The following is a 26,478-nucleotide window of genomic DNA, read 5'->3' as shown; positions in this document are numbered from 1 at the left end:
CCAACATGAAACGCCACACCCAAGAGCAGTCACTGCCTGCCTCTCCCGAGCTCCTGTCATCCACTAACCTACTTTCTGTCTCTACAGATTTGCTTGCTCTGGATGTCGCCTATAAATGGAATCACACAGTAGGTGACCTGTGTCTGGCTTCTTTCATTTAGCATAGTGTTTTCCAGGTTCATCCATGTTTATCAGTATCAACACTTCATTCCTTTTAATGGCCAAATATTTCACTGTATGGATTATACCACCTTTCGTTTATCCATTCATCCAGCGATGGACACGCAGGGTGTCTTCCACTGTTTGGTTATTATAATAATGCTGCTGTGAATATTCATGCCCAAGTTGTACGGACATCTGTTTGCAATTCTCTTGGTGTCCTCACTCGTAAACGATAGTTTGGCTGGGTCTCTTCCTTCAGAATTTCAAGGGCTCCCTCTGTGTGTTCTAGGCACCGTTTTGCAGTTGAGAAGTTCAAGGCCATTCTGAATTCTGATCCTTTATGTGAGCCATTCTTCCGCCCCTGGAAACCTGCAGGGTTCTCTCTTTGTCCAGGGTTGTGCAGTGTCACGATGGAGTGCACTGGTGTGGGCCTCTTCCCCTCCCTTTTCCTGGGCTCTCATGGGCGCTTTCAACCAAGAAACCCTTGTCAGTCCTGGGGGATTTTCTTGGATTACTTATTTGGCTTCCTGCCTCCTTTTCCTCTGTTCTCTTTCTGTAACCACTATCACTTGGAAGTTGGATCTACTGGAAGTTGAAACTCTGATAGTTTCATTCTTCTCTCCTCTTCTGCATAAATCTCTTGGCTCTACTTTCTGGGAGATTTCCTTCAATTCATCTTCTGATACTTCTGTGGAGTTTCTTTTATCTGTGATCAGATTTTTCATTTCCCAGAGCTCTTCTGTTCACTGAATATTCATATTCATATATTCAATGGCATTCTGTTAGGATTTAATGCCTGCATTAGTTTCTTGTTTCTCAGAGGATCGGCCGTTTGTCCCAGAGAAGCTTCTTGTGCTCTCTCTCCAGCATGGAGGACACAGGTGTAGCATCCCGGGAGCCGAGTGAGGGAGAAGCCGGTGGGGAAAGGAGTTCAGCCTCCAGGATAGAAACGTTCATCGCATCCTTTTTCAGTCCAACCTGCCTGGGATTCCCTCATCCAAAGGCCTCCTCAGGAGACCAAGCATCATCCCAGATGTCTGCTGAAGGGACAGTCACCAGGCAGAGGGGGCAGAGCGACAGGGATCGGGAGGCTGAAGATTTTTCAACTGATTCTCCCGTTCCCAGAGGCCGCCCTGCAGCTGATTCCTTAGCTTCTGGGGTTTCTGAAGAAAACATCAAGTGCTTCTCCACTTCCCTCCTCCTGCACGTGGACTCGGCAACACAGGATTTCCAGTGTTATTGCTGCCGCCTTCTCCCCTGTTCTCTTTGTCCTTGAGGGATTGATACCTTTGGAAAACAAAACAAAACTCCCTTCGTTCTTTGAGGAAGATGCGGCTGCAGCTCCAACAGAGCTACATTCCATCTGCTCCTGCACCTGACTCACCGCATTCGCCCTCCCAGCTCTCGCCGCCAAGGAACAAGTCAGCCAGGAAACCGCAGCTTTTGAAGATACCGGAAAGACACCCGTGAAACCCAAGGTGGTGAGATTCACTGAATTAGAATTACTCTAACCAGACGAAATGTAAAATCCTTGGAGAAAGTGTGTGCTGACTTGATCAGAGGCGCAAAGGAAAAGAATCTCAAAGGCAAAGGACCAGCTGGAACGCTGACCAAGACTCTGGGAATCACTACAAGGAAACTCCCTGAGGGGAAGGTTCTAAGACTGGGGATCGTTTTCAGATGAGGACCCACAAGCAGCTCAGTGACTTGCACAGTCCTCCTGAGAGTGTTAAGCATATTATTATACGTCTGTCAGTACTGAGCCAGGAGTTCAGGAGTTGAGGTTGAAGTCACCACTGCAGATGCTTACATCAACCTTTTTAATAAATTGAATATCAGTTATTAAAAAAAAATTAAAAACCCGCTTCACCATCATTCTAGTGTAGGTTCAGGAGAGAATGAAAATAAATGCATCTACCCTGTTTATCTGAACCGAAGTATGACTTTCTAAATGTTACTTTCTCTGTCACCCCTAAGTATGCCCCAAGTGTGCATGAAAGGGACCAGCTCCCTAATTAAAACTCGCTCCACTCCCACCATTTCTTAAGGACCAACTATGTGGCGGCATTGAAGACATGGTTTCAGAACCTCACAACTCCATAAGGTGGGCAGCATACCCCATTCCTTGATGAAGAGACTGAGGTTCAGAGTAGTGAGCGAGTAGAAGAGCCCACTGGGCCTTACTCTGCTGCCTCCTCAATCGCAGGCCCTACCCACCGGTGTCCCCTCTCCCCTCGGGTGGGGTCTCTGGCTATAACAGCACTAACAAACCCTCCCGGCCCCAGGGAGCTGCTGCTGCAGCCTCAGTTCTCAGCTGCCTCCAAATCCTTCCCTGTCCCTCCCTCCATCCTCAGCGGGACAGAGACAGGCAGGCATCCTCTCAGAGATAGGAGCAAAGCAGAAACAACGGGAAGTTTTCCAGCGGAGATGGGCCTGACTCCCGCCCAGGTCAGCACAACCTTGGGCAGCTCACCTACCTTCCTGAAGCCCCTGAGATTCTGCAGTGGCTTCCTCACTGGGGCCCCACTCCATGTGCACCCTCCACAGTGGCGAGGCCTGCCCCTTCTCTGTTTTTATTTTTATTATACTATTTAACATTTTTAACTTAAAAAGTAATACACTTTATTTTTTAGAGCAGTTTTAGGTTTACAGAAAATTTAAGCGGAAAATTCCCATATGTCCCCTCACATCCCACCCCTGCAGCTTCCCCTCTTAACGCCTGAAATCAGTGTGGCACATTTGTTACAACGATGAGCCAACATTTGTATTAACTGAAGTCCATAGTTTACCATATGGTTTGCTCTTGGGTTCTGACAAATGTATAATGTCATGTATCCACCATTACAGGATCACGCAGGATAGTTTCACTGCTGTAAAAATCCTGTGATCTGCCCATTTTCATCTCTCTCTCCCCTCCTACCCCCTGATATTTCTACTGTCTCCCAAATCTTGCCTTTTCCAGAATGTAATGTCATATAGTTGGAATCATACAGTATATAGCCTTTTCAGAGTGGCTTCTGTCACTGAGTAATGTACATTTAAGGTTCCTGCATGCCTTTTCATGGGTTGACCACTCTTTTCTTTCTATCCTTGAATAACATTCCATTGTCTGGATATACCACGGTTTATCTAGCCATTCACCTATGGAAAGACGTCTTCGTTGCTTCCAAGTTTTAGCAATTACGAATAAAACTGCTATAAATATTTGTGTGTAGGTGTTTGTGTAGATATAAGTTTTAAATTCATTTGAATAAATACCAAGGAGCACAACTGCTGAATCGTATGGTAAGTTTACTTTTATAAGAAACTGCCAAACTGTCTTCCAAAGTGGCCGCACCATTTTGCATCCCCACCAGCAATGCATGAGGGTTCCTGTTGCTCACTAAGGTAATATCCCCCTCACGTCCACCCCCACTGTACGCCAGGCCCCCGTCTTCCAAGGGATGAGCCCCAATCCCTCCCTTTTCCACCACCTGGGGGTCACCTGTGGGCCTGGAGTCCCTTCTGGCTTGGGCCAAACAGCAACTAAATCTCAGGTCCCACAAAGCAATGGTGGTGGGCAGGTTGAATTCATCCATGTCTCAGGGGCTTTCCATTGAGGAAGTCAAAACTGGAGGAAGTCACTTAAAATAGCCGAATGTGCCTCAGATCAGGGTCTCACCCACACAGTGAGAGAACAGGGCATCAGAGCTGCCCAGCTCTGTCATCAGGAGGCTGGACCAGAGCTGCTGTGAGGGTACAGTGAGGGGTTCATGTCCCAGGCCTGAGGCAGCCCCTGCTGGAGAGCGGTGGGGGAGGGGCAGGAGTGCTAGCAGGATGCTGGCCAGGTGAGAAGGGCAGGTGGCATTGGGCCACATTCAGGGAAATGAGGGGACTGAGGCAGGCAGCACTCGTCAGTGACGGTCCCTGACAACGTCCACAGTCGCTGACCTGAATACAGCTATCAAGGGGTAGCTGGGGCTCAGCTAATCTGTGGAGCACCGACGTGCATGTGGAGCCCCGCTCGCTCTCGGGCTGTTGTAGGCACTGGGGACACAGCCATGGGAAGGAAACAGACAAGACGCTCCTCGTGGAGCTCCTGGTTGGGGAGGGGAAACGGACAGGAAAGGAGGAAGTGAATAACATATGGAACACATGCAGCGATGTGGGAGGCCTCTGTCTCTGAGGAGTGACAGGGGCACAGAGGTCTAACAGGGGGACAGTGAGCCATGGGAAGCCTGGGGGACAGTGTCCCAGGTAGAGACCCTGGAGGAAAGGAAAGAAGGCTCGCATGGCAGGCGTACAGAGTCCAGGATGACGGGCAGGGGCTCAGTCAGATGATAAAGGGCAGGGAAGGCAGATCACATGGTCTGGGGGCCATGGGAAGGTGGGTGGGTTTATCCCAAGTGAGATGGGAGCCTCTGGGGTGTAGGGACCTGACTGGGGGCAGGGAGACCCAGGAGAAGGCTGCTCTGTTGTCTAAGAAAGAGCAGCTGCCAATGGAGGTGGTGGGATGGGGATGGATTGGGGTGTATTTTGGAGGTAGGACCAGAGACCTGCTGAGGAACCACGTGTGGGGGAGGAGACAGAAACAGAGGCAAGGCCAACTCCCAAGTTCCTGGCTGGTCAGCTGGACACACAGGTGTGCCTTTTACTGCAATGGGAAAGAGGAGGAGCAGGTTGGGGGTGGGGGTGGGTGACGACCAACTGAGTTCTGTTTTGCACATGAGCTATGGATTGGACTGTGTCCCCACAAAAGATATGCTGAAGTCCTGACCCTTAGTAACTGCAAATGTGACTTTAATAGGAAGTAGGGATTTTTAGATTAAGTGATTAAGTTATGATGAGGTCATTAGGATGGGCCTTAATCCAATATGACTGGAGGTCTTGTAAGAAGAGAAGCGTCACAGATATGCACACAGAGGGAAGAAGGCCATGCGAGGACGAAGGCGGAGATTGGCAGGATGCAGCTGCAAGCCAAGGATTGCTGCTGTCACCAGAACACAAGAGAAAGGCATGGAACAGACTCTTTCCTTGATCCTTCAGAGACAGCATGGCCCTTCTGACATCTTTGATTTCAGACTTCTAACCTCTAGCACTGAGAACAGATTTCTGTTGTTTTAAGCAGTCCAGTTTGTGGTACTTGTTACAGCAGCCACAGGAAACTAATACACGTTAAGCGGAGATGCTGCATAAGAGCTTGACATATGAGACGCGAGTTCAAGAGAGAGGCCAGGACATGGGATCCAACCCTAGGCAGTGTGACACTCACATGTGCCTGGACTGTCACAAGCCTGGATGGTTCCATCAAGGGCACAGCACAGGGACAGACAAGTCGAGGTCAGGTCAGTGTTCTGACCTCATGCCAGGAAGAGGAATAGCAGGGAGTGGTGGCCAGGGAGGTAAGAGGAAAGCAGGGAGTGTGCAGAATCCTAGAAGTCAAGAGAAGAAAGTGCTTCTAGGAAGCAGGGAGAGACTGACGGTGGCCAGTTCTGCGGGGGAGCATTTTATTTTTAAGGTTGTTTTTAAGAGAAGCTGGAGCAAGTGAATGAAAAGACTGGGAAGGGGAAATGTGCAGCAGAGAAAGGGGACTGTCTGCCGGGGCAGGTGGGGGAGGCTGGCCTGGGACAACAGCTGGCAGTTGGGGCCCCAGACAGAACTAGGCGGAGAGAAGGGAGAGTGTGCAGATGCTGGCAGGTGTAGGGGTAGGCCACGGCTCTATTCTTCCCAGGAAGCACAGAACCATCACCAGCTAGAATGTGGGGGAGGGGCAGGTGCTGGGAATTTTTGGAGAGACAAAGAAGATGCTGCGAATATTACAGAAGAGGGAATATATAGATGATGTTTTGTAGAATTGTAATTTTACTAACCAATGTCATCCCAATAAATTGAGTAAAAATATTAAAGAGGAAACTGAGGCAAAGCAGCAGGTAGGAGTAGCCGAGCTGACTCCCCCAAGGTTTGTGGGCCTTGAGTCAGTCTTCTCTGCAGCCCTGCACATGGGGGGAACTGGTTATTTGTCAACCCAGGTACGTGTGTACTTTAAAGAAAAGGTGAGGAGGGGCCAGACATAGGTTACTACTGAGACTCATGCTAGAATTCCTCCCTGTGACCCTGGGGGAAAGGGAGCCTTCTTAGCCTGACCTCACAGGTCCCACCTCTGCTCCTCTGGGGAGGAAGAGGGAGGGCTAAAGGGAAGACCAACGGCCAGAGCTCCTGCCCCGCGCCCAGGGCCTGGGGCCATGCAGTGAGAAGTCCTGTGACAGAGAGGGGGCCGGGGCAGGTCTAGTCCTCTTCCCCTTCTCCCCACCCTCCCCGGCTCTGTTCCCCACCAGTGGAGCTGGAAGATGAGGCCCAGCGGCCATGTGAGTTAGTGAGCAGTCTCCTCCCCGGCTCATCCCTCTCCCCTTACAACGGGGCCAGGTCCCTCTGCCCCCGCCCCCAAGCACACCAGCCCCCAGGAGAGGTCCCAGCCCACTCCTACAAGCCCCTCCCAGCTAGAGCTAGGTCTCACCCAGCCTCAAGGTATGTATCCCTCCGCCAGGCAGACTTGGGGTGAATAAATGGGATCCAGGGCAGAGGAAGAACACCAGGATTTCCCCAGGGCCCACGACTCTTCCTTAGTAGATTTTTACAAATCCTGCAAAATGAGTCGATCAGCCTCTTTTTTATTTATTTATTTATTTATTTATTTATTTATTTATTTATTTATTTATTTATTTTAAGGCAGGCGCAGCTCGCAGTGGCCCATGGGGATCAAACCGGCAACCTTGGTGTTATTAGCACCACGCTCCAACCAACTGAGCTAACCGGCCACCCGCTATCAGCCCCTTTTTAAAGGTGAGGAAACTAAAGCTCAGTCCCAGTCCCCTGCCCAGGGTCACATTGTTGTGAGGGGCAGAGCCGCGCTCACACCCAGGCCTGGATAACCCCTGAGCCTGTTTTCCCACCACCTCGCCCCCTCCACACCAGGGATGGCCCCTGCTGGGTGTCTGACCGGGAGTGTGGAGGCGGGGCGACCGGCAGAGAAAGAACCTCATTCCTAATCTCTCAGGACAGTGCTCTTACACCTAACCAGGCCAGCTGCCAAGGGGCTGTCTGGTGGGACACAGCCCTGCAGAGAACCGACCAGCCCGTGGGGAAGGGTCGGCTGACCGGTCAGACTTCCTCGTGGGCTGGTACCTTCTGGGTTATCTGCAAGGCAAGGCTGGCTCTGGCTTTGGCTTTGAGCTTTGAGATGTGCTGGGAGAGGGAGCCCATAGTAGATAGAGGTGGTTCTCTGGCAAGGTCGCTTGGTCCACCCTTCTTGGGAAGCCTCTGTGGCCATTACTTGAAGGGACATGAAGGGACAGAGACTTCACCTAAGTAGAGATGCTCCAAGGAAGACTGCTGTCCTGCTGAGGGAGCCCCCTTGCCTGAGCTAACGCCCTTCCTGGGGCAGCCACACCTGGTAACTGAGTGTGGCAGGGGCAGAGGGGCGGGCACGGGCTCAATGCCCCTGTGACGGACAACCTCTCTCCAGAGCACCCCTGGTTGGCCGAGGCTCTGTCCAACCCGCACTGCAGTCTGACTTCTGCCTCTGCCAGTTTCTTCACAGATATCAAAACCCCTAATAAATATTTCACCCCAAACCCACCTCAGCAACTATTTCTGGAGAACTCGATCTGCCATGGCAACCTATCTGCCATCTGACGTCTTTGGGGGTCAGAGAGCTCTCCCATCACCCCACGTTGACATCTGTCTCCTTGGGGCTCTGGCCCTGGGGCTCCCCTTGGAGGTACAAGCAGCCAGCTAGGCCTCTTCCTTCCTGAGACAGCTTTCTCTGTTCCTTGCTAATTATACCCCATACTGTCAACTGTAGCTGACCAAGACATTCCCAGCCCCCAACACAGACTGCTGCACACACTGGGGGTGGGGGATACAGGGAACACTCCTGGGCTGGCTGGTGGGTACAAGCCCAGAGCCTCGATCCCAGCCTTCCCCATGCCCTGCTGTGTGACTCTGAGCAAGTAATTGCCCTCTCTGAGCCTCACCATCCCCACCCATACAGTAGTTAGGGCCTGGTAGTCTCTGCCCCAGCAGGCCTGTCTGTGAGTCTGCATTGGCTCTCACTGGTCAATGACCCTCAGGTGGTGTCTTCCCAAACCCTTCTGTCACCAGGTCTCAACCTGCACTCCTGGTTCTTACTGCTCTGTAATTCCAACCTGGAATGCCTTCTCTCTTCCATGACCTCAACCCTGCACTGCTGGCTGCCTGGCTGGTCCTGAGCCTGCCACACCAGGCCATGCTGCCTCTAAAACCAACTTCCCTAAAACCCATGCAGACAAACCCACCTCCTGGGATGGACTTTCAGGACCATACCTTGGGGCTCCTGTAGGCTCTGAGGGGGACACACACAGCAGTTTCCCTTGTCTCAGGCCAGCCAGGCAGCCAAGTGCCCCCACATGCTCCCTGGGCCTGGCAGGTGCCTGGGACCAAGGGCAGTGGAGGCCTTCCCCAGGCAGAAGGAAACGGAAAGGTGGCCTGGGGTTCCATGGTCTCACCTGGCCCAGGTCCTGTCTCATCTCTGCCTGGCATGTTCTAAAAGGCTGTGTGACCTTGGACAAGTCACTTCACCTGTCTGTTTCCACCTCTGCCAGGAACCCCCACCCCAGATACCCAGGACCCATGAATGCTCATCCAGAGAAAGACCCCAGCTCACGCAGGCCAAGCTTTGAGAGAACTAAGGGAGGGAGAATTTTCGAAGAGGAAATTGGGCAGAATAGAATGGTCATTGCTGGAGGAATTTCAGGCATTAGTGAAAAAGGTTATGTGTGTGTGTGTTAGGGTCAGGGAGGGGGCAGAAGGTGGGAAAGGACAGAGGCAGGACAGGTAGCCTGTTGGCCCAGCTCAGCCGTGTCCACTCTAGGTGCTGTGGGGAACTGAGGTCTCTGAGTCTCGGACTTCAGTCTGTAAAATGGAACCTATGCTTCACAGGCGACTGTGAGAACAAGAGGTCATCCATGCAGCCCAGCGCAAAACTCCAAGGCACCCCTGAAAATCTGGCTCAGACAGGTGCGTGACAAAACTCCCAATATTTAAGTAACACTGTTCCACAAAGGTGAGGCATGTTTCTCCTGTGGTCCCCAGGTCTCCCTCTCACCTTCCAGAGGCTCCCCCAGGGACAAGGGCCCATCAGGGCTGAAGTGGAAATGGACTGTGCATGTAAAGTTCTCGGCACATGGCTCTGCTCACAGCAAGTACTCGACAATGGCAGCCAAGGACATTCAGGTCTTTGTGGGCCACTGTGTGACATCGGGGAGGCTCTGAGCTCTGCACCCCTCACTGCACCTGGGACCCCACAGCTGAGAAGAACACCCACCCCTCACAGACTTAATGCTGACGCTAGCTAACACTTCACAGAGCTTACTCGGAGCCACACGAGGCAGGCAAAATATCCCCATTTTACAGGTGAAGAAACTGAGGCACTGAGGGGCTAAATGACTTGCCCATGATTACTTAGCTAGTACATTGACCTCATGGGGCAGTGCTGAGACCCAAACGAAACCAGGATCCAGAGGTATCTTTGATGAGCAGCACAACTTAATGAACATAAATACTGCTGGTTATGTTCATAAATAACAAACACTGTCAGGCCCTCAACCAGGTCAGAAGCAGGTTTGTGGCTTGTGAAGCTAACAGAGCTTAGGAATCAGGGCCCTTAGCCTGCACCAGCCTCTTCTGAGGCCCTGACAATGCATTCATGGACCGCATGATATATAAAATTTGCAAAAGCATAATTTTTCATATTGTTTTTCCTAGAGTCCCCCATCCTCAAATTATATAAGCTTAGGCCTCTAGAGTCACCTACATCCAGGATATAATTTTTTAAGGGTGGAGTAGAGACAGGAAGGTGATATTCTCAGGTGTTTACAGCACGCTCAGGGGAGAAAAGCAAGTTCTGGGGTCGGCCATACCAGCTGGGTCCTGGCAGTGCAGTGGACTAGGCTGGAGGACTAATCCAAGGGGCTGCAGACTAGGGTGGGGTGGAGGGCAGGTGTGGCTTGATCCACAGGGTAGAAACAAATCCCTCATTCAAATTCCTCTCCCCCACCCAGAATCCAAGGCCATCAGAACAGGCAGAGTTGATGAGGGAATAAAGAAATGAACGGCCCATCACCTCCTGGCTGTGTGACCCTGGGCAGGCTATTTTCCGGGGCTGAGCCCAGTTTCTTCATCTGTAAAACAGAGGGAGGGCGATAACCCCCACCTCATAAGGCAGAGGGGAGGACCCAAAGAAACCAGGTACAGAAAGTGCTAGGCATGGTACCCAGAGTGGGGTATGCCCCCAAGAAAGCAGTGTCTCAGTGAGGATGCAACCTGCTCGTGGGCTCGCAATTCTGGCTCCCTCGCTATCTGCTTGGCCTCCCTATTATTCTGCTGCTACTGCTGCCAACTCTGCTGGAGGGCTAGGGACAGGTGGACACTTCTGGAGCACTGCCCGCCTTGTGCCAGTTTCAACGACCCCTGCCCAGCACGTCCAGCTCCCACTCTGTGAAGGGGGGCAGGTGCAAGGGGACGTTCCTGGAATTAATCCCCCTACTCCCCAACCTGGAGACTCATCAGGGCTGGTCAAGACTCCCCAGAGCCAACACTTCCCACCCCAAAGAGGTCGGAGACCCCACCCAGGGCCCTCATGACACCAGCCAGGCGTTGCACAGCCAGAGCCCTTCGTCGTAACTGGGAAGCGCTCCCACATCCACTGGCTCGCTCTGTGCTCCCAGCAAAAGCATCACACGCTGCCAGATGATTACGACTTATCGTGCTGATCATTACGTAAGTTATGTAAGTGTCTAATCACTATGCTGTACACCTGAACTAATAGTGTATGTCAGCTAACTGAAAAAGAAATTACTTTTTAAAAAGCATCACATGAGTGCTAACTAGGCTGTTTTGCTGAACGGACAGATGATGAATGAATGAAAAAAAAATGAATGAATGAATGAATGCATGCATGCATGAATGAACGAACGAATGAATAGGATGAGGCTCAGTTAAGTGACTCGCCCAGCTGAGACGGAGCAGAAAGGGCACACATCTGGGCCTGATTTCCCTGCAGCGGCCAAGGCCAGCAGGTGCTCTTAGACCTGGGCATCCCCAAGGACAGCTCAGTAAGACCGCAAGCCGCCTCGCCTGGGTCCCGCTGGCTGGAGATGGCCTCCCAGGGAGCTACAGTAGGAAGAGCAGAGTGACTGCATCAAAACAGGCTTCCTGGATAGGAAGACACAGGGGCCCCGAGAGTCGTCTCCCCCACCCCCGGCGCTGCCAGAGCAGCCCCGACACCCTCTGCTGCACTCTTGCCCCTCTCATCCTGTCTCCACCAAGCAGTAAGTAAGCAAGATGTGCTTAAAATGTGACTCTGCTCACGCTGCTGCAGAGCCTCCACAGCTGCCTTTGGTGCTGGAGCAAAGCCATGCCAGCCCCCAGCCCTGCCCTGCAGGGTCGGCCCACAGCCTCCTGGGAACAGTCCTGCTCTGCTCCCTTGCCACCTGCGTGGCCTCCCTGTTCTTCTGTTTCTTTAGTCTCTCTAGCTCCAGGCCTTTGCCGGTGCAATGCTCCTGCCCCACGGTGGCCAGTCCACGCCAGGCCATTCCCTATCTCAGCGCTAACACTGTTCCTCAGGGAAGCTCCCCAACCAGTTCCCTCCATGATTGGCTCTCGAAGCACCATGTATCATTTCTTCGCGGCACTCACCAGAGTCTATAAGGAAATACTGATGTCTGCGATCACACGAATCATGGTCTTTCTCCGAATGGACTATAAGTGGCTGAGGGCAGGGACCAAGTCTGACCATGCCCACCACATCACCCCGGGGGAAGTTCTGTCCACAGGGACCCAGACTGACAAACTGGCCCTGGGGGTGGGCAGACCCATAGAGGTTAGCCAGGTAGACAGACATGGCTTAGTGCAGGAAGGTGAGCATTGGGGGCTGGTTTGCATCTTGGCCCTGCTCTGTCATCTCACACGAGTGATTAAACTTCTCTGAGCCTCAGTTTCTCCATCCACAAAGTGGGGATGATAAAATTACATCACAGCAGCGGCTTGAGGATTTAGTGGGGCCATGGGTATAAACATTCCCTCTTGTCCACCCCCCCATCCTAAATGCTCTTCCCAGAAGCCTCCAGGAGGAACCATGGCCCTGCAAGAGGTCTCCAGAGTGGGGAGGGAGGATCCCAGGCAGTGATGCCCTCATGGGGTCCCCATTCTGGGACCCCAGGGCCCCCCAAACCTTTGCCCACTCAGCCTTGGAGCTCCGGGCATGTGTTCCCCACCTCGAGGTGAAAACCCCTCACTCTGGGAAGCCTCTCTGACCTGAGCACAGGAACCTCTCCGTCCACCAGTTGACCTCCTCCCCTTGACTCCTCAGACCCCAGGCCCGCCAGACACCCTCCCGGGACTACACTGTGTGTTCTTCTCACCTACTCAACACTATGGTTCTTGGAGAGCAGAGTCAGCTCGGGGCTACGTCGACCACCCCAGCACTGGCTCTGGTACTGTGTATCATGACCCCTCCTGGGTACCTTGCAACCCCCAGTCCAGGGCAGGCCCACACTGCCGCATTCAGACAGCAGGAGGATGAATCCAGACTCAGAAGGACTTGGGGACCACTGCCTGCTTCCAACCTGGCCCCAACAGCTGGGACTATGGGAGAGGAGGGACCCCTGGCAGGAAGACTCAGCCGGAGCCCAGTTGTCTCCTCCACAGCAACAGTGATCACCGTCCATTATAATTAGGTGTGGGAAACACCCATCCCTGGGTCAGGGGTCTTGAGCACTGCAGTCCCTGGTCTTTTCCAGTCTAGGCCTGACATATCCACCTTGGTGGGCTAGATCAATGGATAATATCAATAGTAGTAACATTTATGGGGCACTCACTAAGTATCAGGCACCATCTAAAGGTATTACAAATATTAACGTATTTCAACTTATAAGGCAGGTAGTATAAAAATTCCCATTTTATAGATGGGAAGACTAAGGCCCACAAAGGTTCAGACACCTGCCCAGGGCCACACATTGACAGTCTCCAGAGCCCACTGAAACTGTCTCCCTGGTCCCTGTGTGTGGTTCTGAAGAGGAGTGGGTGCCTCAGCCTGGACCCCACCTGAGTCCCTTGCGTTCCCTCCCTGCCCGCCCTGGGATTCCGCTCCCTCATGTGAGGCGCAGAGGTGGGGGGGAACTCACCAGCACCCGGTCTCCTAGGCGCAGGTCCTTGTCACCCCGCTTCACGGAGCCACTGTCCGAGAGGTTGGAGCCTGACTCGTTGCCCGTCTTGACGGAGCTGTTGAGGACGCTCTCGCGCAGCGGGATGACGCGGCTGGTCAGCGGGGGTGTGGCCGTGCCTGAGTGCAGCGACAAGTTCTGGGCGGTCAACGACTCTACCGAGTGGGTGTCGCTGCCCGAGCCCTCGGCCGTGGGCTGCCGGGTCAGCTTGGAGGGCCGCGTGAAGATGCCCTGCAGGGCCGGGCACTCGAAGTAGCGCACGCCACCCACGGCACCATCGTTCTTGCCCACCGGCTCGTCCAGCACCACACCGGCCCACTGGCCCGGCGCGAACTGCGTCTCGCCCAGGTACTGCACCACGCCGGGCTTCACGCCGTTCACCCACACGCGCTCGCCAACCTCGAAGTCTCCCACGAAGTCATCTCCCACCTCGGCTGCCTTCGCTCCCGGCTTCTCAGGGGCAGCGGGCACAGCCGTGGAGGAGCCCCCCGAGGCCTGCTTGTGCAGCGGGGAGCCTGTGGGGTGAGGAGAGAGGCAGTGGTTAGGGCTGAGTGATAGCTGGACGGGGCCGGTGCTGGCTGACGGGGAAACTGAGGCAGGCACGGCTGGCAGTGTGGCCTTGGGCGGGTCTCATCACTCATGGGCCTTGGACATCCCTAGGTTTCTCCCTACTCTTCCAGCCCCTCTGGAAAGTTCTAAGAATTAAAAACTCAGGAAAGTGCCTCCTCAGAAGCAACACTTTCCATGGCTCAGGGTCACTCAAACTCAAGGGACAGGAACGAACCCATTACTGAGGGTTATAAGCTGCCATCTCCCTACCCCGTGGACTCAGATCTTGTGAGTGGTCTCTGTGGCCCCCACCCTCTTCCTCGGACAGCTCTAGGTCCCCAAAAGGCTCCCAATCTATTTTAATAGCTGGCCACAAACATCTTGGTTCAAGGAAGGAACCAGGAAAACCCTCTTCCTCCACTCCTAAGCCTCCTTTCCCTTCCCTCCCCATTCCCAAGCTGCAGCCTGAAGCCTCAGGGCTGCACAGACCAGGAAAACTGGGAGGGAAGAGGGCAGGAGCAGAAGCAAGTATGTAACCTCATTCCCAGGACTGAACGCCAGGCTCTTTGGCCTAAACGGGGTTCCCTGATCCAGCCCCTCCTTATAGGAAGAATGACGCTGAGGCTCAGAGAGGCCAGGACCTTGCCCAAAGTCACACAGTAGAAATGGGACTCAAACCCTGGGAGGGGGCCTACCTCCCAGGCCTGGGCTCCGACGCGCTCCAGACCTCAAAGAGGAAGGGGAGGGAAGCAACTTCCTCAAGCTCACTCAGGAAATGACAAAGCAGGGCTCGACCCCCACCATGCTTCATGTGTGTCTGGCTCCTGGGCCCCACATAGGGCCTCTGGGGCAGGTGGGCACTCAGAAAGCCCGCCTGTTTGCACCTCAAGGTCTGGAGGCTGCCCCCTCTTCCTGTCAGACAGACCAAGGGTCAAGCAGAGAAGGTCTCATCCTTCTCCGCCTCTACTCCAGTGGCTGATGTGCTTGTGAAACACAGATGGAGACAGGAAGCAAGTAGATGCTGCCATACATACCCCCATCACACTGCCTATGTTTCTGGCCCTTCCCATGGGCAACCAGTGGGGGGTGCCACCGGGCAGCGGCTCCCACCCACACCCTCCTTTCAGCCAAGGGGCCCCGGGCCTGGCTGGATGCTATCTCAGGACTGGAAGCCAACCCTTAACAACAGAACTTCCGGGGAACCGGGAGGCCACAATTCCAAGGCAGGCCCAACACACAAGGCCAAGCAGGTAGGCTCTCGTCTGGGCACTGGCAGCAGTGGTAGGAAAGCATGTGGTCACCCAGGGCCTGGGCAGCTGGATGGGGTTCTTGACTGGGGTGGGGGGAAGGGGCTGCCTCTCACCTGTGAGCTGGGCTCCTGGGAGACGAACGAGCGTCACTGCTGAATTTGATTAACAACCAGTCATCACACCCACTAGCTGATGCTCTGTGCTAAGAAGCTGACACACAGCCACTCATCTGACCCTCATAGTTCATCCTGTCAAGTGATTTTGTCCTCCCAGTTTTACAGGCGAGGAATCTGAGGCTCAAAGATAACAGGTACTTTCTCTAGGCTCCCAGGCAGCAGGCAGCAGAGCCAAACTCTGGCCAAAGGGCTCTGGCTCTTTGTGCAGGGCACTTTCATTCATCTAACAAATGTATACAAACCACCACCATGCCCAAACTACAATCACCCCAAATCTTGGACTGCTCTGAATGGCCCATTTCACAGAATCTGGCTAAACTCTACAGTTCCCTAAAAGCAGGGAAAAACCTCATCTTTTACTTCTTACTTAAGGACGTCTCCTTCCATTTCTTGTTTAGAGATGAACCCCGAGTGGGACTCCAGTTGAGGACCCCCGAGGCTCTTTTTCACCACCGAGATCCCATGAGGCAGAGGCCACAGTGCTGAGAAAACAGGCCCTGGAGCCGCGCAGACATGTGCTCGAACCCAGCTGCCCTCAGCCCTACCTGGGTCTCCTCACCTGTACCTCTGTCCTGGGCTGTTGTGCAGTGACAGGACAGTGCATGCCCCATACCTGTGCCCAACAGGGCTGACTATTGCGATGTTGGTTGGAAAAAAACCCCACAAAAGGGCTTCCAGGCAGGTTTTGGTAACCTTGGGCAAGTGGCTGCACCCCTGAGTAAAACAGGGGGTAAGGGGGGCAGCCAAGTCCTCTGAAATTGACATAAAACATTGAGTGTAAGTTGGCTCACACACACCCCATCCTCCCATCTTGCTGGTCCCTGTACCGGGCCACGTTCCTGGGAGACTCCAGTCCTGATCCAGGACAATCCAGTATCACAAGGAGCTTCTGCGGGGATCTGTGAGCACCCCCCACCCCCCGCATGGCTCTCCCGCTCACCGGATCAGGTGAGCACCTTCCTCAGGCAAGCGGCTCTGGAAAGCAGTCAGAAGAAGCAGAAGCCACACATTGGATGGTGCCCAGCCCCCAGCCCCTCGTCACACTGCCCAAGAAGCCCGTCACCAGCGAGGTGTCAATGCTGTTGTTATTAAAATAGTGGCTACCATTTATGAAGTGCCAGCTGGATACTTTTTATACGTCACATTCTTCTCTTGCAGATTAGGAAACAGAGGGTATGAAACATGCCCAAAGTCAGCAGGCAGGGGACAGGTCAGCTGTTCTGGCTCAGAGCACTCTCTCGATGGCGCCCCTAGAAGGCACACATGCATGGCAGGTGCCCTTCCCATATCCGTTTCTAGAATGCTTCCCTGTGCGGAGGGGCTCGATGATGTCTGCTAACTGAATGGCTGTGGCCCAGGTAAGAGCTGGTCCCTACCTGTCCTTTTGCTTATAGCACAGAGGAGGGCCCCAGGTTGAGAAAGACCCAATGTGCCTATTCTGGGCAAAAATCTGCCTACTCAGCTGTTCTCCTTCCCAGCTGTTCCCACCCAGGCAGACCCTCAGGTAATCTCCTTTGTTCCCTCGCCCCCTCCAGGGGCCACAGGCCCAGGGACCAGTTGTTTCGACAGCTGCTAAAATCCTGTGGCAACCACACTTGGGTGTTTTGCTCCATTTTTTTCTCTTTTGTGCCCTCGGCTGCCCCAGTCTCCCAGGGACAAACCCTCATCAAATTCCCTTCTTACACTGGGGAATTTTCAGCCGCCTGAGGTTGGGAAGGTGTCGAAAACCCCTACAGAGCCCTCTTCCCTCCAGGGAGCCATTATAACACACTGGCTAGGCTTGACCAAGCCCCTTCCCTTACCTGGGCCTCAGTTTCCCCATGGGACACAAAGAGCTCGGTCAGAAATAGCCAGGGCCAGCACTGATGTCCTATGGGTGCCACCTCTTTTCCCCGAGGAGCTGGTGTGAGTACCCAGCTCTCAGACGGGCCACACCCTCACAGCTCCGAGGCTCTGGAAGCTCCCTGAAGCCAGGATCTGGGCCTTACCCCCTCCGAGTTCCTACACAGAGCAATAGTGGTTCAAAAACCCCCAGGAAAGCAAAGGGCAGTGACAAGACTTCAGCCTCACAGGAGCAGCTGGTCCTTTCCCCAGACACAGGCACGGGGGAATTTATTGCTGGTTTCAAGTTCAAAGTAGAACTTGGATGAAAAGGGCTGAAGGACATGGTGTGGAGTGGCAGCAGCTGGTGGCCTGGTCCAACAGTGGGTGGGGGGCCCAGATGAGACGGCATCCTCCTCTCCTGGGGAAGCGGGCACAGGTCTTTTCCGTACCTGTGGAATCTCAGCCGCCAGGGACCCCACTTGCTGAGCATCCAGTGTCAGATGCTGGGGTGCCAGGCATGGCCAAACGAGGCGCAGCGCGGGGCTGGGGTGGGGAGGACGACAGGACTACGGCTACAACGTGGCTGGCCGCCTGCCTGGCTGAGGAAGGGACCAAGATCTGTAGGTGCCTGGGGTTGGGGAGAGAAGGCTCACGGCTGATGGGTTTGGGAGCCCCTCCCAGAACCTCTGCCCCAGCGGGTCACACAGCTTGCTCCCTCACCAACTAAGACACGCCTTCCCTGACTGCTTCATCTAAGAGCCAGCCCGCCAGCTTCATCCTCTACTCCTTTATTCTCCCAGAGATGTGTCCCCTATCTTCACCCATGTATGTCTGCCTCCCAGACTTAATCCAAAGCTCAAGGGGCCTTGCTTCCTCTCTAGCTCCCAGCCGGGCGCCAGGCAGCAGGCCCTCACAATGCCAGCTGCGCTGTCGCTCAGAGCGGGGTCCCGCTGCAGAAGCAGGAGCCACAACGGCTGTGTTGGGTACACGGCATCTTCACATCCTGAGCTGCAGGAGTTGTTCACCTGCCGTTTATCAAGGAAACAAACGGAGGCTCACTCCAGGAGGTTTCTGCTTCGCCTGGTCTCCTTCTGCCTTTGTACCTCCCTGAGGTACTTCCCTGTTTTCCCCGGGTTTCTAGAGGAAAGCTAAGAACCTCTTCTCCTTTCAGAGGCAAACCTCCACCCCCCTGTCCCCTCCCCTCTCCCCTCTCTCCGACAGAGCCCATCTGTGTGGCATCAACGTCCCCAGCCCACAAAAACAGCAGCTTTCCCCACAGTACCCGCCTCTGGCTGTCACCTACTCTCCTTCCCAGCACACCAGCTTTTCTCCCTCTATTTAAATGTTTGCTACACAGATCATTCACGTCCACTGCAGAAAAATTAGAAAACACAGGTTACTGATTTTGAAAAAAATTAAAGCACCTATAGTTCTGTCATACAAACATAATACAGTTAACACCTTGACGCATGTTTTTCTAGGCTTTATCCTGTGCCTGTTCATACTATATAACTGTGTGTATATACGTGTGTGTGTGTGTGTGTGTGTATACTGCATACTTAAAAACACAAGTGGGGCCACAGTTTGATACTCCTTGGTTCTCTGCACTCCTTGAGGTGGGTATTTTTCCACCCAGCAGTGTCTAGAAGGAAGTGGCTCCATCTGCAGAGGAGACTCTGCTTCCCAGGCCCTCTCTGACCCTCCACTCCTGACCCCTTCCCGCTGTGGACACTGCTCGTGGGTGGTTGCCATGGCCTCCTCCCTGCAGGGCAGTGGGCCCGGCCTGTCTTGTGGTGCCCGGCTCTGCTGCCACCCTCCCCCAAAGGCTCCCTGCCCCAGTGACAGGACTGGGGGCCTCTCTGCCTCCTCCACCCCTGCCGCCCTGGTGACCCCACCACGGGGTTGTCTCCATCCACTCCTCTCTCCATCTGTGTCATGGCTGGTTGTGTGTTGATCAAGGCTTAACAACTAGCTCTCTGAGGGAAAATAAATAAATAACCCTCATCTGTAGCATTTCCCAATTTCCATGGTGTAAATTCTCCCATCATGGCCAATTTCAAGCTACCAGCATGTCACTGAACATGGAGTTGGAAGAGATTATGTAGTAAGCCCACCATGGGATAAATAACCTCAAAAACACAGATACTACAAAATCTTACTAGCAGTAAATAGTAGTATTTTACCAGTACTAAAATAATAGAAGTATTTGTGGTATAAACAGTACTAGAAGTACTACTACAAGGCATGTGTTTTGAGTATTTATTACCTATGTTTCTAACAGAGTTTATTTCATTGTTAAGTTCATACAATCTGATAGTGTAAAATAATGGCAGTGTTTAACATCTAGCTTGCAAAATTCCTGAAATTTCACAATTGGTTCTTGTGAACCAGCATGGGTTGGTGCCACCACAGCACCAGCCCCAGCCCAGCCCACACCCTGGACGCATGGCCCAGCCCATCCGAGACCCATACAAGTTCTCTACAGACCCCACAAAGGAAAGACAGGAAGAGGAGACAGAGAAGCACCAAGTCCCTGACCCATCTGCACACACAGAGCAGAGCGGGAGGGGGCAAGAGGCAGGAGACATTGCCCTCCTCTGGTCAATGCTGGCGGAACGCTGGTCTACACTATGCTCCCCTATGATCCAACCCTCTCCCAAAGTTTTAGCTACTGCTTGCATGCTGACACACTTCTGCTTTTTAAAAGACACTAAAACACTCTAATACACACTTCTTGTAAAATACCTGGCTCTCTGGGAGATGACACAGGAAGATACAGAATGAAGTTGGGCCCCAATTGCTCCCTCAAGCCCAGATTCCTTCCCTGGACATCAGACTTGCGCATCCAGCAGTTGCCTCCTCCTGGATGTCCCCCAGAATCTCACATTCTGAACGGCCCCCCACCATGAGCTCTTCCTCTGTCCTCCCCATCTCTGAAGTAACCCCCCCCCCATTCATTTACTCAGGCCACAGACCCTAATTGCTCCTTACCCCTCCCCTCAATCCAGTTACTTATCAAGATTCAGCAATTCCACGGAAAAAATAACTCCTAAATCTGTACCTCCCTCTAGGGTCTCAGAGGCCCCTCCCAAGATCAGGCCCTTGAGAGTTCACATCTTGCCCAGCTTAGCAGCCTCCAGTCAGCCCTCTGCTCCCACTCCTCCTCCAGAGCCGTCAGACCAAGCCCTCCGCAAGGCAAACCCAATCTCATCATCACTCCCCCAATCCATTTGAAATCCCTAGATAGGGATCAATTTTATGTTAACCTTTGACTTTTATAATGAGCCCATGTTACTTTTATAATAAAAATGAAATGCAATGCTTTCAAAAAGAAGAACTAAAATAGGGAATGTAATCTTTGGCCCACTTCCCACGGAAATAATTTAAAAAGAAAAAACTGACTCACTGTCTTGTCATTCACAAAACAAACAAAACAAAACACAAGACCTGAATCTAAGTGCCCCAAAATAGGGGACCCGGCAGTGATATAAATTATGGTCAGGTCTTTCAGATTATCACGCAATCTTTAAAAACAATCTTTAGGTTAGAAGGGAAAGTGTTCTGATGTGATACTTGATGAGAAAACGGGGTTCAAGAGTGTCCCAAACAGCATGCAGGCATGAAAGCCCGGGCCTGGGGGAATGGGAATATAGGGAACAGGATAAAAAGGAATCAATTTAATAAAAACACAATCAGGGACTTACAGGGACCCACAGGGACCATATGCCGTGAAGTTGGCCCTCTAACAAGGAGTACCTACCTTTGCTAGGACCGGTCCCTCACGGAGCCAGTCAACCCTACATGTTCCACAGAGCGTTACTAGGTATAATGAAAAAAAAATTTTAATCTCCAAATTCAAACAGGCTGGAGAACCAGCAGCTTTAAGTTAAGGTTCCTTTGCTGCAGGACTTTTCAGAGCCTTGATGCTAATGAGCACTGACTGCTTAGGAGGGGCTATAAATAAGGTGACCACAGGATTCGTCAGCCACAACCAGACACCTTGGAGAGAAAGGAGGTGTTATTAATACAGCATCATGGCAAGACCACAGGGCTGTCTCAGGCAGAATATGGAAACCCTGCCTGCCCTCATCGGCAGCCACCCCACGGGGCTCCATGCTTCCTTGCTCTAGACAGCCTGCCACCCCACCCAGAACACAAGCTCTGCGAGATGGGGCCCACCCCAACACCCCTCTCCATCATCAGAGCCTCGGAACCAGGCTGAAATGCAGCCTTGGCCATGACGCTGAACTCCCCTCCCTGCTGGCCTGAAAGCAACATATATAAATGCCCACAAACCCCGAGGCTGCTTTGTGCTCTGAGCCCCCATCCCTCCCCAGCAGGTGCTCAAGACACAGGTTACAATGGAAGGGATGAGGTCTCCATGGCATTCCTTGGGGAGCCAGTTTTCCCAAGTGAGCTCCCCAGCCCAGTCCACTCCGAGGCCAGTCCCTCTGATGGCACCCACTGACACAGCCTCCAGGGAGGGCTGAGTCCACACCTCCCAGCCCACCCTGACCAAGGCAGGGCCATGGCTTCTGGTCACCACAGGCCAGCATCACCCTGCCACACTGCCATTCATCCCTGCCATTCGTCCCTGGAGAACAGACCCACTACCAGCCACTCTGGCACGGCCCCAGTCCAAAGAATTGCTGTGTCCTTCCTGAGCCAAATGGAACTCAGAAGCCCCCACCCAGGAGAATCAGCCAGGGACCCAGGGGAGAAAGACGTAGGTGGCTTACCCCGAAAAGAGCAGAGCCAGCTCCCCATGGAGAAACCCTGCTGCGGCCACAGGCAGGCAGTGCTGGCAGCTGAGCCCCCGCCCCCTGGATCAATACCAGCAACGTCAGGAGCATTGGGAGGCTGCCCTGCCCCCTGCCAGCCTCCCAGCCCAGCCACAAAAAGCTCGGCTTGGCTTTCCCCACCCTCATGCCATTACAAAGTTTAGGATGTGGTTAGGGAGAGCAGGAGAGGGTGACCTTGACAGGAGTGAGGGTTGCCTGGGGGCCGTGCTGGTTCTGCAGGAGCAAGGGCTGGAAGTGGCCCTGCTTCCACCCAGGTTTGCACAGCATCTGCGACAAGTCACTTAAAATGGGGATGATGCCTCCTGCCCTCCCCGGAAACAGGGGTACCAGGGTGAAAGACGTAATCCTCTGGGGGCGGAGTGGGGTGAGGTCAGTGTCTAATAAGACGAGAAGCCAGCTGCCACGCTGGGCCCCACGTGGGGCACGTCTGGCCGGCTCCCATATCTGGAGCACCCACAGGGTGCAGGGGCATCCAGGCCCCAGCTCAGTAAGCCAGAATGAAAGCTCTGGGACCAGCCCTCTGTGGGACCTTTGTTGGGGATCAAGATATAGGAGGTGGGCCCCACCGCAAGTGGCCTGCTCCCTGTCTGAGGGGAAATCCCACGCATTCGGCCTTCACCTCCTGTGTCCTGGGTCGGCAGTATGAGGAAAGGACAAAAGCACACTGGGGGACAGTTGTGACCAACCTAATGGTAACAGCTCACTCCTCCTACCCGGCCCACCTGCCCGAGGCATAAGCTAAGTGTGTGGAGCTGGGACTGACTTGGGGCCCCAGCCACCCCACCCCTGGCGTGGGACAGCAGGTGCCAGTGGCCTGAGCCAGTTTTAAACCCAGCCCAGCTTGAGTCTCAACTCCAGCCCAGTCACGTTCTGGCCCTGTAACTCTGGGCAACTCAGCTGAGAGTTCCAAGCCTCAGTCTTCTCATCTTTAAAATGGAGAGAAGAGCAGTTATTTCTCACTGGGTTGTTAATGAGAGAGAAATGTTGTTAAGATGCTCTCTGCAGAGCCTGCTTGTGACACAGCAAGCATCAGATGCCATCCCTCCTAGATGGAATATCTCGGGGGCTGGACCACAGTGCAAGGGATGTGAGAGGCCCTTCAAGAACCTGCCTGCCCCAGCAGAGGGGCAGGGCTGGAGGGAGCTCAACAGTGCTCTGTCCCTTCACTCAGCAGCCCTGAGTCCTCCCCAGGTCACTGCAACCAGACCTTCTTGTTGGGGCCCAGAGACACCCATGGCCTGGCCTAGCGGGCTCAGAAGCACACCCCATGGAAGGGCTAAGGGCCCCTGTTCATAGCCTGCCTCGGCCCCTTCTTTTCCACGACTGCAGGGCAATACCAGACCCTGCCTGACCACTGCAGGCTGTTCCTGACACAAAGTAAGGGCCATAGCCCAGCAGCTGTCGTGGGCCACCAGCCTGAAGGCCTGCACCCCCTTCTCCCTCAGGCCCAGGTTAGATTCCACACCCCTAAGCAGCCCTGTCCCAGCTCGCTAACTTCCATCTCAGGCCCTGGCGCCTGCCCTGGCCTGTTCTCGACACTCCCACTTGCCCCCTCAAGCTGCTCTCCACTCCTCAGTCTTCTGAAGCCTCTGGGCCTTTTAGCCCCTATTTCCTTTGACTGGATGCTCTTGTAACCTCTGCTGGGTTGGTTCCTGTCACTCAGACTCTGCACCAATGTCGCCTCCTGGTGAGACTCTCCCTGAAGGCCGATCTGAGGCAGCTTCCAGCAGTGCCCATCCTGCCTGGCTGGGCTGCCCGTGACCTCCTGTGCCACGCAGGCCTTTGCCCACAGGTGTGTCCCAGAGCGCCTTCCTGCAAGCCTCCTCCTCCTCCTCTGGGCCACCTCCCGGTATGAGGGACCTCCTGCAACAGCCCTTGGCCTTGCTGCTCCCTGTGTCACAGCTCTGGGATCGACACAGACCCTTGTGGGGCCCTTCATGGGGCAGAGCCAGGGAATCAGCCCAGGCCCAGCCTTTGCCCAGACCCTCTGCCCGGAGGCTGAGCTCATGCTTTGGGAGGCAGCCACTGCCCTGATTCCCAGCACAAACTGAAGCTTCTTACCACCGCCTACTGCCAACCAGGCTCCAGCCTCCCCCAGACCCATCCCTCACTGCCCTGGTGCTCCTCACGGGGGCCCTAGCCTTTGATGGGGGTGGCGCCTCAGAGGGCACGTGAGCAGTTCCATGGGATGGGACGGGAGCCTGAGGCGTCACACGAGCGCCGGTGCCACCGTCCCCCCCTGGTGCTTCCACCCGCCCCCCTCTCCACAGACCCGGTGCAGGGACAAAAGCAGCTCTGGGTGGCAGAAATCTCCCTTCCCTTCTCAGGGTTTCATTGCCTCAGCCAACTGCTCGCAGCTCTCTGCTCCCTCCCCCGCCTGCACGTCTGCAAAGGAAGTGGGTGCCGGCCGGCGGGGAACCACCAAGCCCAGCACTTTGGGCACAGGGGCATGGCCCTGCAATCAATCGGGCATTCCGAGTGGCACCTCCTCTCTCTGCAACAGCCTTGCGGGGGCCCAGGCCAAGTCAGGCCCCCATCCCCCACCCTCAGGGGCTCCCACACTGCTGTGCAGCATGACTAGGAAGCAACGAGCAGGCCTCACTCTGCTCCAGGCCCATTCCCTTGAGGGATCACTACGCAGCCACTCAAAAGGACGGCAAAGGCACTTCCCACAGAATGTAATCGAACGTGGAAAAGATGCAAATCTGGGTGCAACCCAAGATTTAACCGCGTACAACAATATATGCAGCAGGAAAAATAATGGCAGGAAATTGATCACAGGAGTGGCTGTGATCAGGTTCAGTGGAGGGGTAACTGGTGTTTCTTCTTTCATATCTTCCAAGCTTTTCGGTAATGAGATTACGGAAGGGTGGAAGGAAAAGAAATTACTCCATAATGAGTTTTGTACCTGCAGGCACTGCACATTCCTTAACTGACTCGATCCCATCAGACAAATGTTATTATTACCCCATTAGTGGCCCAGAGAGGTTAAGTAACTCTTCCAGGGGCAGCGCACCTTAGAGCTGGATCAGAGCCACATTCAGGCCTCTCTTGATCAGGGAAGGAGCAATGAGGAAGGAACCCAGAAGGCGCTGCGGGGCTCTCTCCAGTAGAGAGAGGGTCGGGCTCAGGCCTGGCAAGTGCCCTTCTCCAGAGAGTGGGCTACACAACCACCACCCTCACCCCCCTGGACAAGGTCATCCCCCTTGGTGCCTTTGCTCTTCTCCACTTCCTGCAGGCCCTCCGCCTCCCCACCACTGACATGCCCTCCATTCTCAAGGCTACGCTCTTTCCCGCTTCCCCCAGGAAGCCTTCCCTGATGGCTCACTCATGGTGGTCAGCCCCGACCTCCCACAGCCCTGGCAGTGAGTGCAGCCATCCTCACCTGGGTGACCACATGTCACTGGTCTCCCCGTCCTTGCTCTTAACCCCCACAGCCCGTTCTCCACATGGTGGCCTGAGGGATATGAACACTGCTCCTCTGGTAACATCCTCCAACAGCTCCCATCACACTTAAACCCAAACCCCTGCCCTTTGTAGCCTGCCTCTGCTACCCTCCCCAATCTCATTCACACTCCTCTCTACCCAGGCTTGCCTTCCTTATGTTTCTTAAACCAAATTCATTCCTGCTCAGGACCTTTGCATCACTTGCTCTCTCCACCTGGTACATCCTTCCCTACTTGTTTTTTCTCACCTGGCTTCCCATGGCGCAAGAGTGCCTCCCAAGAGTAAAGGAGGATTTGCCACCTTCGAGGGGGAAGTCTGGACCTTCAAACGTGGCTGTACTGGGCAGAACTGCCTGCGTAGGTCTGCCCACAGGCTGCACCACACAGCTTCCTCACCCTCTCATGCTGGTTGTTTGGCTCTGCCAGCGACCTGGCTCTGCCAACTGCCCATACCTTTGGCTCAAACTTTCCTTGACCCCACCCAGGGCCCAGATTTCCTAGTCTGGACTCTGGCCATTTTTGTCTCTCCAAACTTCTGCACCAGTCAGAGGAGATGGACAGTGTTTCCCATTGATGGCTGCAGCATAATCAAATCAAGAATTTGTGGCTAAAGACGTCCATCACAGCATCATTTATCAAAGTGAAAAATAAAAAACAATCACAATTTTCAACTGCAAAGAACTGGTTAAGAAAAAATTTCCAAATCCTTCTATCACATTCTTTTTGACTTACAACCCTCCAGTGGCTTCCACTGCTACTAGGATGGAAGTGAAACGTCCACCTGCCCTCACCTGGTTTACCCCCATCTCACCAGCATGTTTTTCACTGGTCGTGTTCCAGCCTCACTCACTTTCTTTCCCTCCCTTGTACTCACCATGCTCCCTTCCGCCACTGAGTCTTTACACCTACTGTTCCTTCTGCCTGGAATACCCTCCCCTCTTCATCTAGCGAACCGTCATCCAGCTCACGCGTCCCCTCCGCAGGGAAGGCTTTGCTGCCCTCTCAGGCCCAGGTCAGGCCCCACTTACAGG

At 53.9% G+C, this 26,478-nt stretch overlaps 1 protein-coding gene and 1 pseudogene across 3 annotated transcripts in view; one reads left to right on the top strand and one right to left on the bottom strand.

Moving 5' to 3' along the window:
- The window catches only part of CLIP2 (CAP-Gly domain containing linker protein 2), an 81,915-nt gene that overhangs the window by 35,246 nt on the left and 20,191 nt on the right, over positions 1 to 26,478 (bottom strand). For all 3 annotated transcript variants that reach the window (XM_019754979.2, XM_019754978.2, XM_019754980.2), the window contains exon 3: positions 13,362 to 13,915. In XM_019754979.2, coding sequence (XP_019610538.2) covers positions 13,362 to 13,915 — 554 coding nt within the window. The remainder of the gene's footprint in view (positions 1 to 13,361; positions 13,916 to 26,478) is intronic.
- Positions 1,031 to 2,008, top strand: LOC109459972 (small ribosomal subunit protein uS10; annotated as a pseudogene).

The sequence above is a fragment of the Rhinolophus sinicus genome, linkage group LG03, assembly GCF_036562045.2.
Source record: "Rhinolophus sinicus isolate RSC01 linkage group LG03, ASM3656204v1, whole genome shotgun sequence".
In the NCBI taxonomy this organism is placed as follows: domain Eukaryota; kingdom Metazoa; phylum Chordata; class Mammalia; order Chiroptera; family Rhinolophidae; genus Rhinolophus; species Rhinolophus sinicus.
Note: the sequence above shows the minus strand (reverse complement) of the source record. Positions and strands in the feature narration are given on the sequence as shown.